General features: G+C 38.4%; 1 protein-coding gene across 6 annotated transcripts in view; it reads right to left on the bottom strand.

The window, feature by feature from the left end:
• Window positions 1-5,321: 5,321 nt before the first annotated feature.
• The window catches only part of LRRIQ3 (leucine rich repeats and IQ motif containing 3), a 36,943-nt gene continuing 30,352 nt past the window's right edge, over window positions 5,322-11,912 (bottom strand). For all 6 annotated transcript variants that reach the window (XM_085309827.1, XM_085309830.1, XM_085309833.1 and 3 more), the window contains 2 exons: window positions 9,768-10,479; window positions 5,322-6,684 (listed from right to left, as the gene is read on the bottom strand). In XM_085309827.1, the coding sequence (XP_085165953.1) occupies window positions 6,507-6,684; window positions 9,768-10,479 (890 nt within the window). In that variant the 3' untranslated portion in view covers window positions 5,322-6,506. The remainder of the gene's footprint in view (window positions 6,685-9,767; window positions 10,480-11,912) is intronic.

Here is an 11,912-nt window from a genome sequence, read left to right as displayed (position 1 = left end):
TGTTGTGTTAGTGAGTAGTTTAGAAAAGAAACAATAAAGGAAGAGGTACTAAAGAAAGTAAATGAAGTTCTTCAGTTAAGTACTAGTTATTGGGTAACTACAGTTACTACTAGTGAAGAAAAGAAYTGAAGAAATCTGGGAAAGCTAAGTGTAAGTCCAATACGACAGCACAAGGGGCACCCAAGAAACCAGTAAACAGCAAAAGTAATTACAACACCTGACAGGAAAAACATCAAGACTGCCTCAACTTCAGGGAGCATGCAGCAACATAGCATTAACCAGTCTGGCCCAACACAGGGAAGGAGCAGAACTAACAGCAAGGAAATTTGAAAGCAAGTGTTTAGAAACAAATCATCTTATCTGGAGAAACAGAACAAACTTAGGGGCTCCAGAATTTATTAGAAAGGGTATGGGCTAATGAAATTCAGATCAGGGCAAACATTTGGCCTAACATGCTCTCAAAAGGTTATTAGGTCCATAACATTGGACAGCTAGAACATAATAGGCATAGTTTAGCTCAAAAATAAGTGACCTGATTTACTAAGAAAACAAAAGCAAGCTGTGTTATCTGAACAATTCAAGGAAAAATAAAATGACTGAGGAAAGTGCCAGAAGCAAGTAAAGATAAAAGAACAGCAACTAATTATTTCCAAATATTGAGAAKGTTCCTTAGAGCTCAGTCTTTACCCACTTGTATTTTTCAGTCCATTCACTAATAATCTGGAGGACCATGCAAGATCTCACACAAGAGCACTAAGCTAGAGGAAACAAGAAGAAGATACACCAGAGCAGACTAMTTCAATCTGCAAAGTGGTCTAAAGCCCTAGGAAAGTAAACATGCATAAATAAGATACAAGGGTGTATCATAAAGCTGGAAATTGTGAGCTCAAGAAGCTCACGTTTATCGTATCTCAAGGGAATTACAGCATTGCATCTGCTACATGGTCATTCTATATCCTAGATTTTAGGAGCAAGAAATAATTCACATTGTCACTCTCATTCAGTYTTATTTATAGAGCACCCTTCAGAAAGCACATTGAAGCAGTACTACCAAGGTTAGTAGGACCCAAATCTGACCTCTCTCATACCTGATCACACATTAACACAGTGCTTCTCTCCCCTCAAGACCAATGCAGTCAGCATTACTTTCCTCTTAAACACAGGGGTWTCAGCATGACCAAACAGCATTTCCCATCCAAATAAAATGAAATAACATCTTACCTCTCATGGAGTACGCTCTTGCCAACAGTCAGAAAGCAACAAAACCTTAAACAGTATCCTATTTACTCTTACATTAACACTTCACAAGCCACATACCTTCCYCCCACACCACTGCCTAAACTTTCACTCCCCCCGAAGGGCACATGAGCCCTTTGTAACACAGATTGCAGCTAACACACTCCACCTGGAGCAACTGCCAGCACGACTCAGTAAAAGATCAGAGGTAAGGACACAACCTGAAATGCCARGTTGGCCTGATGTGGCATTTACAGGGGTATAAGTTTCAACAGTTCCACTATTATGCTACAAAGAATTACTTTTACTAGCTTGCATGTTTTTAAAGAATACCTAGATTTGTATCCCACGTGACAATAAAGGAGATGACCTTATTGTCACTTTCTAAAATAAGATCCAATTTTACATTGTATCCTTTAAAAGGGCTTTATGTCTCTTTTTAGGCACTCCTAACTTTCATTTTCTATATTTCATTTTCTATATTTCATCCCAGGCTGCCTGAGAAATACTCCTTAGAGATGAAGTCTTTCGATGTCTGGCCTTGATTTTAGCACGTTTTCTATGTGAATATTGAATACATACTCAGACCTGCATGGGGACCTCTCTAAACTGACTGTCTTATCCACTCACAATACCTCAGCTTGTGCTTGGCTTGAAATGGTAAGAGTCTTGTTTCGTAGAGTCCAGGCACTCAACTTGCAATGATGGCCAAACTGAGCTAATAGTACTCATAAAGTATAATCAGCTTCATCATATTTACATACACGCGCTTTTTTATTCTGATGTTCCACACKGAAATCAATTATACTATTCCTGACAAGGAAACTCATGCTTTTGAGGATGCTCTAGGTGACCTTGCTGGAGCAGGGTCTAGGTGATCTTTAAGGTCCCTTCCAATCCCAACTCTTTTGTGACTCTGTAATATCTAGAATCTGCCCAAGAATCTTTTTATCTGCACAGTTATAGCAATGAGCCAGACTGCAGGATGAACCTCGTTCGTGTCTTCTACWGTAAGATGCAAGGCTTCCAGCTCTCCCTCTCACTATATTCTTGTATCCAAGTTAGGAATTTGCAGTCTGSATGAGAGGACAACTGGATGGGTAAGAGATGCTGGAGCTCAGAGGATAGTGGTTAKTGAGTCATACTCTACCTGGAGGTCTGTAACAAGTGGAGTATCACAGGTCTGTGCTGGGACCTGTCCTGTTTAACTTTATCAACAGCCCTTCAGGAGGCAATGAAGTGTGTGATCCTCATGTTTGTAGATGACACCAAACTGGGGGAGGATCTGTTACACTCAAGGGCAGGGCTGTCACCCAGAGGGACCAAGACAGGCTGGAGGAATGGAYCAACAGGACCCTCATGAAGTTCAAGAAGCACAAATGSAAAGCACTGCACATGGGAGGAAATAAATCCCCACAGCACAGGCTGAGGCTGCCTGGCTAGGGAGCAGCTCATCTGGAAAGGACCTCCTGGTCCTGCTAGGCACAAGCTGAGCATGAGCCAGCTACATGCCCTGGCAGCGAAAAGGGTCAGGAGCATCTTGGGCTCTTTGAAAAGGGGCACAAYCAGTAGATCGAGGGAAGTGATTACTCCCCTGGGCACTCATTAGACCACATCTGCGCTACTGTGTCCAGTTTCTGCCCCCACAGTGCCAGAAACACATAGATAAAGCGGACTGAGCTCAGGGGAGGCCACCAGGATGGCTGGGAACTGGAGCACTTGCCCTGTGAGAAGARGCCGAGGGAGCAGGGCTCACTCAGCAGAGGGACCCAACAGCCTGCCAGTGCCCACCGGGAGCGATGGAGGAGACGGAGCCAGGCTCTGCAGTGATACACCACGGCAGGACAAGACACCACAGATAGAAGTTGAAACAAGGGGTGCAGACCGAAAGAAAACCTTCCCCGTGAGGACAGTCATGAGGACAGGGGAACGGGTTGCCACAGGAGGTTATGCAGCCTCCARCGCTGGATGTTTTCAAGATCAGACTGGATAAAGCCCCAAGCCACCTGGTCTGACCTCAGAGCTGACTCTTCTTTTGGCTGGAGGCTGGCCTAGAGACATCCTGAGGTCCCGAATTATCCTGTGATCCTACAATCCTGTGATGAGCTCTGAATCTCTACAGGACTCTTGAAAGCTTAAGGTTGTGTTAAGGTACCATATTTACACAAATGTAGAACAAATCTATGCACATGAAAATTTTTTTTCATCTGCTTTTACAATTCTTTATGAGTAGTTTGTGAATATGTCTCTTACCAGTTTTTTTTTTTCTTTTTCGAAAACTGTTATTTTGAAAGAACTAGAAATGGTTTGTTTTCTGTTGGATTTGCTATAAAAAGACAAAGCAAATTTTAAGATTAAAAATTATGGCTTAAGGTTATAAGTATTTATTTTTTCACTGAAAATTAGTTTTGCCTTATCCTTCTTGAAGTTTTAAGTAACTTCACAGTAAATATTCACAGCRAAGCTCTGCTCTGTGGAACTTCTTTTCATTTCCAAAGCTCAAACTGACTAACAAGTGAACTTCTGAAATCAGAAAATAGAAAGTTAAATACAAGTGAACCCATATGCTTTCCTGTAACAAGCTGTGAAGAGCGCATATGTAGTTGAGCAGGTACTGATATACGTGTTGCAAGAATAGCACAGCTAGTGGAAACCATCACTATGGGAGAGACAACACTGAATCTTTCATTTCCAAAAATCAGGTTTTGAGAAAGTCCTTGCACAATTTCGTACTACTTTTATCAGCTGACTAATTCAAGTGTTTTCAAGTTTCTCATCAGCTAATCTGTTGCTTAGGCAAAGAAGTCACGTGGGCTAAAAACTTCTCTGGGGCTAACTCAGAGAGGACACTCCTGTCCAAAAAGGAGGCTCGTAGGTCAATGACCATACGCTGCTCTCGCTGCAAGCACGCTCCAGGACCCTCCTCTGCCGCGGATGCAAAGGCACAGCGCATTCTAGTGATTAAAAGGAACTTCGAGAGCAAAACGAAGCTTGCAGTTTGATACAGGCACATACATACACACACTTCATCTCCACAGGCGCCAGCTTCTCACCCCACAGAGGGCAAGAGCAGAGAAGCAGATGGATGAACTGATAAATAACTGCAGAGCTTCAGTAAACTGCCTCGCAAAGGCGGAATGCAGGCACTGAGGGTAATTCAGAGGCACCACGTAGATCACGGGACGCGGCCCGTGCTCTGCACGGACTGGATCCCGAGCCGCCCCGGGCTCCGGTACAGACCACCGCAGAGGAGGCTCGTCGTGGGAGTGCAGCCCCAGCAGCTCGTAGGCATTTTAACACAACGCATGAGTAAAAATAGCAGACAAAAAGATAGAATTTTAAAATATTGTATGCCTACAAAAATAATGAGTGATGAAAGGTGATAGAGAACTGCCACATCAAACAGTGAGAACACTATTAGAGGTGGGCTATTTAAATATTAAATAAATATCTAGAATTTCTGTAAATGCTGAACAATGAATGATGAAATGTTATTTTTCCTGATCTGTTCATACTATAATTATGGACTCTATACTCCAGCTAAAAAGATCATTTATCTTAGGCTGGGTATTTCAATTGCTTTTTTCTCCAGTAAATTACAGATATCACCTTCAACTGGTAACTAAGCAGAGCAAAGAAGCTTCAGGCAMAGCTGATATGCTTGTAAAATATTTGTTTAACATATGACTTTTATAAATATTCTTTTCTGTTTTTGTGAATCTTTTTTAAAACTGATTTATGCATTCCTAAAAAATGAATAGATACTACCAAGAAAAGCTGATTTTAGGAAGGCTATTTACAGGTAAATATTCTAAACTCTATTCCCTTTCCTACAGTACCACCAGTTGTGTTAATATTAACAACAATACATATAAGTCATTTTTCTATGATTTGATCTGAGGCCTAAGGGAGGATTTCTGTAGTTTGGGATATTTGTTTTAGAAGAAAAATTACTGGTCTAGCCAAGATCCATGTCCAAATTCCTTCTCCTCTTCAAGCATTTCATTTAAGTAAGTCTGCAAGAAGATGAAGCTTTGTCAGACTAAGCAGATATTATAAAAGATCCATTACAGTTAACTCCTGGGAACATTAATAATTTTATTCATGCTGCAAGCAGCTGTACAGAACTCTCTTAAATGTCTCACATACACTTTCGCAGAACTGGACTTAAAATACATAGGTGACACGACATTTTAAATACACCTTTTCACACTTAAAATGTCATCACCAATGAATATGAACTTTTAAAAGCCATCCTGACATCTCAGTGTAAATGGTTCCTTTAGCACGTCTCATTATCAGACCAAAAGCAAAACCCTCTACTGTAACATGCCACTAAATTTATGTCTCTACGTACTTGACTTAAAATATAGAAAGAGTGGATTCCAGACATTTGCAATTGTTACAATTACAGAAAGACTGTATTATAACACATACTATAAGGCAAAATAAAAGCCAAAATAGAAGAAGAGCTGGAAACAAAACTGAAAGAAAGCTGTCAGTCTGGGTCTGAGCATATATACCAAAGGTAGATACTTGGCTACCAATACAGACCTTGTAGATTTCTGCAGTAATACAGATGCACAAAAAAATTATGCAAAATAAACTAGAAGCATAATTAACTGTATGTATGAAAATAGAAAATGAAACTAATCCAAGTACAAAATGTGCTATGGAAAGTCAGCAGCTAGGACAAAATTAGTGTACKAGAAGTTACCAGAGAGGAAGTACAAATACATTCCTGTAGAGCTAATGGCATATGGTATGGTATGTATACAGTTACTRAGCCAAAGCTTCCACATATCTGCTACAAATAACTGAAGTCAGAATTTTAATTGTCATTTAATTACCTTAACAACRTAGGCATTTCATCCAGTTATTATGAAGTACTAATACTCTAGTCTTACAAAAAGGGACTTATAACTTCATAGATTTGCAATACTTATTTTATAAATGTAAATGTTTAAAGCCACACAATTCAATCCGAAATACCAGYTATTTATTTTGGCAGTACTAAAGAAATATTTGAATAAAATCAGAGACTACATGTGGTGGCTAACAACATTTAATTTTTTTAACTGAGCAAATATGAGAAGGGARTATAATATCACAGTTTTATCATTTCTAATAAGTGTTTTTAAGAAGTATTATCTCTTTTCATTGTGCCTATGTGAGAGCTCAATTMGAATTACAGAAGTGACATCAAACTTTTGCATTCTCATAAATATTCACAGTGTGACTATTTTAACATTTGAGCCCTCAGAGATGATTTATATGTCTTGTGCTGGAAGCACAGGTACCTTGGATAGACATTCAATTTTGGTTCGCTGTTCCTTCACTCTTTCAACATTTGCCTTTGCCTCCTGCAATCTTTCATTAGCCTTTTGTGAAACAACAGAGTTCATGACTGTTTTTTCTGCCAAGTTCTCTTTTTGTATCCTCTGTTGCCTGCAGAAAACAAAGGGAGAAATTTTTGGTAATTTGTATAACCTCCTTTTATGGTTTAACTTTCACAAATTAGCTATACAAGTTTCTTGCGTAATTTTTTTTTCTTCTATATGAAATGTTCTTAGACTTYTTTATACTTTAAAAAAAACTCCATTTTCAGGATATACTGTTTCTTTAAATGTAACATTTGTAAAAGTTTATTTTTTTYCATCTTTCAGAGCAACAAATACCTAATTTGCTGAAACGATACCTCTACTGACTGATTTGGAATATGATACAGTACGCAAATGTTTCAGTTTCCTCCCACAGCATGTGCACAGGCAAGYGGCTTCTTCTCTTTGCGGAGTAGAATTTTCTTCCTATCTCAAAGCGCATTTTACCATGTTACCATGAAGAGAAGACTTCAGAAGCAGGCGCTACTGCACAGCTGTGCTACGCCAGAGACACGGCAGGGAGTCCCTGCTCTACCATTGCCCCAGTCGCCAGAGCGCGGAGTTACCARCGGGCCAGGGATTACACCATCGTATTTCCAAAGAGATAAAGCACTGCACATAATTAGCATCAAGCACTTGAGATTTATTGCTTAGCCAATATGAAATAGAACAATCTTACTTACAACAGTAACCATGACTTTGCAACACCACTACTCTTCACTGTAAATTAAGTTATAGAGGATTTCCCTACCAAACTGCACTCCAMTAWWMYWCCTMCTTTTTTTTTTTTTACTATAAATGTAGGAAATCTACTCCTAGTATAAAAATACAATTTCAGAGGATTTATTTTCAGCCTGATTATGTAGAATCATCATGCTCAGAAATGAATGTGTGTGCYTGTTAAAAATACTGTACTTAACTCCAGTATCACAGTTAGTGAGGAAATTTCTCTCTTTAGAGATGAAACAAACAGTAGGGAAAACCTGACCAAAGGGATTAGGGCACAGAACGGGGAAAACAATGCCATTATTCTTCTCTGAAAACAAGCTGCAAGTTTAAACTTCGTAGATCATCACAGTGTCAGTGCTGCAATAGTCCTGGTACCACAAGTGCAACTGAGGTTCACGACGTCACCATGGGATATACCATGTATGCACACTATACATAAAYGTAACACTGATCCACTTCAAATACATCTTATTTAAACCATTTCATAAAAAGTGCACCCTAAGATGCATGGCTTTACTTGAGTATGCAAACTGGATATAKGAAAATAATATCCTGTTACTCTCCAGAATTCAAACTCATGTATATTCAGAATTACACCCATTAACATTTGCAACAAAAACAGGCATTCACTGATTTGCAGATTTTATAGTTAAAAAGAGACTATTATGATTATCTAGGCTAACCTKCTAGAGTATTTTCATTCTGTAATTCCTATATCAAGCCCATAATTTCTGAGTGACTACAGCAAAGATAACCAATTTGATTGAGAGACTTCAAGCTATCAACTGTATCTCTAGTAAGTTCTTCTTATGGCAAATTGCTACTAAATAAATTGCAACTTATTTCTTCTCTAAATTTGCCTATAGCATCAGCTTCCAGTCATAGAGATTCTTTCTTCACAAAGRTCCTTACAGACCACGCTCACATCACTTGCCAAGCTCCTCGTGGATAAATGGAAGAAACCGAGCTTCTCCAGTGAATTCAAGTATTGCTTGTGTAATTGATATATCATTTGCAACACCGTTACTGGTTTTGATTCCACTTAGCCTGAAGAATAAACAGCTTAAGCGGAGTGAGGTGAACTCAATTACATTTTGTGCATCATTAACTAAATAATTTATTAACTTACTATTACAGTGTGATTACAGGTCTAACTCAAGAGAATACAACCAACTGGTTTAAGCATCTTTAAGAGAAGACTGCGGGGGGATCTTATCAATGTGKACAAGTACCTGAAGGGAGGGTGTCAAGGGGACGGGGACAAACTCTTTTCAGTTGTCCCGTGTGACAGGACAAGAGGCAGTGGGCAGAAATTGAAGCACAGGAAGTTCTGCCTGAGCGTGAGGGGGAATTTCTTCCCTGTGAGAGTGACGGAGCACTGGTGCAGGTTGTCCAGAGAGGTTGTGGAGTCTCCTTCTCTGGAGATCTCCAAGGCCTGCCTGGATGCAACCCTGTCTGCCATGCTCTAGGTGACCCTGCTGAGCAGGGAGGTTGGACTAGATGATCTCCAGAGGTCCCTGCCAACCTTMCTGATTCTATGATTGATTCTATGATTCTATGATCACTGASGTCATAACCTGAGAAATCAGTGACAAGTGTAACTTACTGTACCGCGCAGAACTTCTACTAACCATAGTGATATACAAAATGGAAACTGATTCTCTTCTCTCAGATTCAACAAACTTGAAACTTCACATTTATTTTGAAGTCAATTTTCAAAGCACAAGGCACCTTTTAAGTTATCATTACATGTTTTGAAAAGATTGTTTATACATAAAATGATGAAATAGTAATTTCTCATTTAAGAGAAAAAATGTATCAGGCAATTTATTTTTACTATTAATTTACAAAATTATTACTTTCATAGTTCAAGATCTCATCTTAATTGAACCAGGATAAATTACAAAATAAACACTGACATGCTTGATTCATTTTTTTGCAGCTGAATTGGCTTCAGTTAGGAAACACTTCAAGATTTCAATTCAACATTCAATTTAACATTGCATTATACAACACAGTTGCATAAAATGACTGCATCTTATCTAAAGATATCACTAAGAAAGTATTTTGGGCAGCAGCATGAATGAGTACAAATATTCATTACTATTTTCTGTTATAGCAGTGCTGCAGACAGTGAACTTTCATATTGCTACATGAAGTGTAGCTCTTCCAATTTGTAACAGGACTAGAATTACATTTATTTTTTTATTTTCTTCTTTTGGAAGAATGTTCTTCTACAATACTACAACAAAAATGYTGATCTTTTTGTGAAGCTGAATATGATTTATCTGTATTCGATTTATTCAACAAACAAGTGCTGAAATACCTATCAAACACATGGATATATTTAAGTATATGAAAATAATTGCCTTTTGTGAAATATCTTCACATTAACTGCACAGAATGCTAAAAGAGACATACCTCTGATCCTGAAAATTTTTAATCAGCTGCTTGTATTTCTTCATTTGTTCCCTACTTTCCTCAACAATTCTTTGTCTTTCCTTTATGCCATCATCAATTTTCCTCCATCTGTCAAGTTTTAACAAACCCTGTGTCAAAGCAGTATGTCGAGCATTGAAGTCTTGACCTAATGAATACTCAAATGCTTTTTGTTTCTTGCTTTCTAAGAACTGAGTATGCCTTYGCCTCACATTTTCAATAAATCTTGATCTTTTCTTCTGCTGCTGTTGTAAAGCTTTTTGAGTTCTCAGGCCCTCTTCTTCACGTTTTTTCTGAATATTGTGCTGCTTCTCTTCAAGAAACTCTTGAATATAATGGCTACCTTTCTCTTTGGCAATTTGCATTTGTGTAACCTTATGCAGCTTTCGAGCTTGGCTACCATGTTGTTCATTGTSTGAGTAGATTTTATCAATTACATAAAATGGGCGAAACTTTATAGATCCATACGTTCCAGCAAAACCCCTCCTTTCTAAGCTAACTGTCTGGTGTCTGGCAGTATGCTGTGGAGCAGAATGACTGTGAAAATGACATCGTTGTAGATCACACCAGGTGGCCAGTTTATCTTGAAATGATGTCAGCTTATCAGCTGCATGAAAAGGTTTTTTAGAAGTAAAAGGGCTAAATTTCATTGCTGTTTGTTTCTTCCTATCAATGGTTTCCATTTTCAGGGGACCTGTAAGATAAACAATATGATATTAAATACAGACTTTGGAATATAAAATGCAGAATTTCAAAATTTTTATTTTTTATTAGAATTTAGATTTGGTATCAACATATTTACTATGGAAGGCAAGTTAGTGTCTTGGTGTGATGAATTAAATACTACGTTTCTTTGAGATACAAATAAAATATGTTATCCTCTATGTGTTGTGTTACCATCTCCCAGAATCTGCATGTTCAAACATGTTAATAAGCATGGTTACTAAGCAGTGGTTCAAACTAAAAAGTTAACAAGGAACTTTCCCTGAGATAGCGTAAGTGCTGAGCGCCAAGAGAAAATCCAGCACTATTCCAAAAAGATAGGCCGGAAAAAACATGTCAAATCAAGCCTTTCTATCAACAGTTTCTCTACCCAGAAATCTATTTTATATATATATATATATATATATATATATATGTTATTTCCTGGAAGTTTCACAACTTCCTATATAAGTAGCATTTTTAAATAGAGACTTTAAAATCTTAGAAATGCAAAATTCACAACTTGAAATTATATACAAATAGAATACGATAACACAAGTGACGTTCCTTCATGTCCACATTTGTAACATATTCCCTATCTACTGGTCTAATAGTTCTTCCAATATTTCCCCTGAAATTATACATCAGATTTATGGGTAATCACATATTCCATCCACTATATTCGTACATAAAATCCAATTCTCCTGAGCTAGGTTAACAGTATGTCCATATACAAGACTTTGAATTATTTTTGCAAGGATGTTGTTTGCAAACCAAAGTCCTCTATTTCTAAGTCTCYTATAAAGCCAGAGTTCTTTTTATTGTGTTCTGTTACAAAAGCAATTCAAGCATTCCACACAGCACTCAAAAACTTAGAATACATGCTTCCTTCCCTCTTTTTTTTTCTCCGCTTATACTACTTTGGAGATAGCATGAAYAACTAATCAGGGCTAGATTAAAAGCTTTTCAAAGGAGTAGAYWGAAGAAAAGKAGTAGTGATGGAATACATTYGCTCCGTGGAAGACAAGCAACGAARACAAATGTAAGAAAGCTCAGCAAAGGCTTCTACTTCTGTAACTTACAGAATCCAAATCAAACGAATTCAGCAGGATGATCCACATCTATGAAGAAACATCTAATTCTTTTTAAAAATTCCGTGCAAAAACCCTCCAAAACTCGAAACAGCCTCCGAAACAGCCAGGATCTCTCAAAGGCACATCACAGTAACGCTGAATTATCTTCACTGACATTCAAACAACGAATAAAAAAATGAGGCAGAAAGACACRCAGAAGAGGACAGACTACACTGGACGGCGGTAAGAAAAGTAACGTGGGCCTGAGGTACAGCAAAAGGGAGAACCGACTGTATCGGCCGAGCCCTCCGCACGGACGAGCGGCGGCAAGCGCAGCCCGTTCTGGCGTGAC

The sequence above is a fragment of the Rhea americana genome, unplaced genomic scaffold, assembly GCF_003343005.1.
Source record: "Rhea americana isolate MKP2758 unplaced genomic scaffold, rheAme1 scaffold_304, whole genome shotgun sequence".
Classification (NCBI taxonomy): Eukaryota; Metazoa; Chordata; class Aves; order Rheiformes; family Rheidae; genus Rhea; species Rhea americana.
The sequence above is the reverse complement of the archived record's forward strand: the minus strand, read 5'-3'. Positions and strand labels throughout refer to the sequence as shown.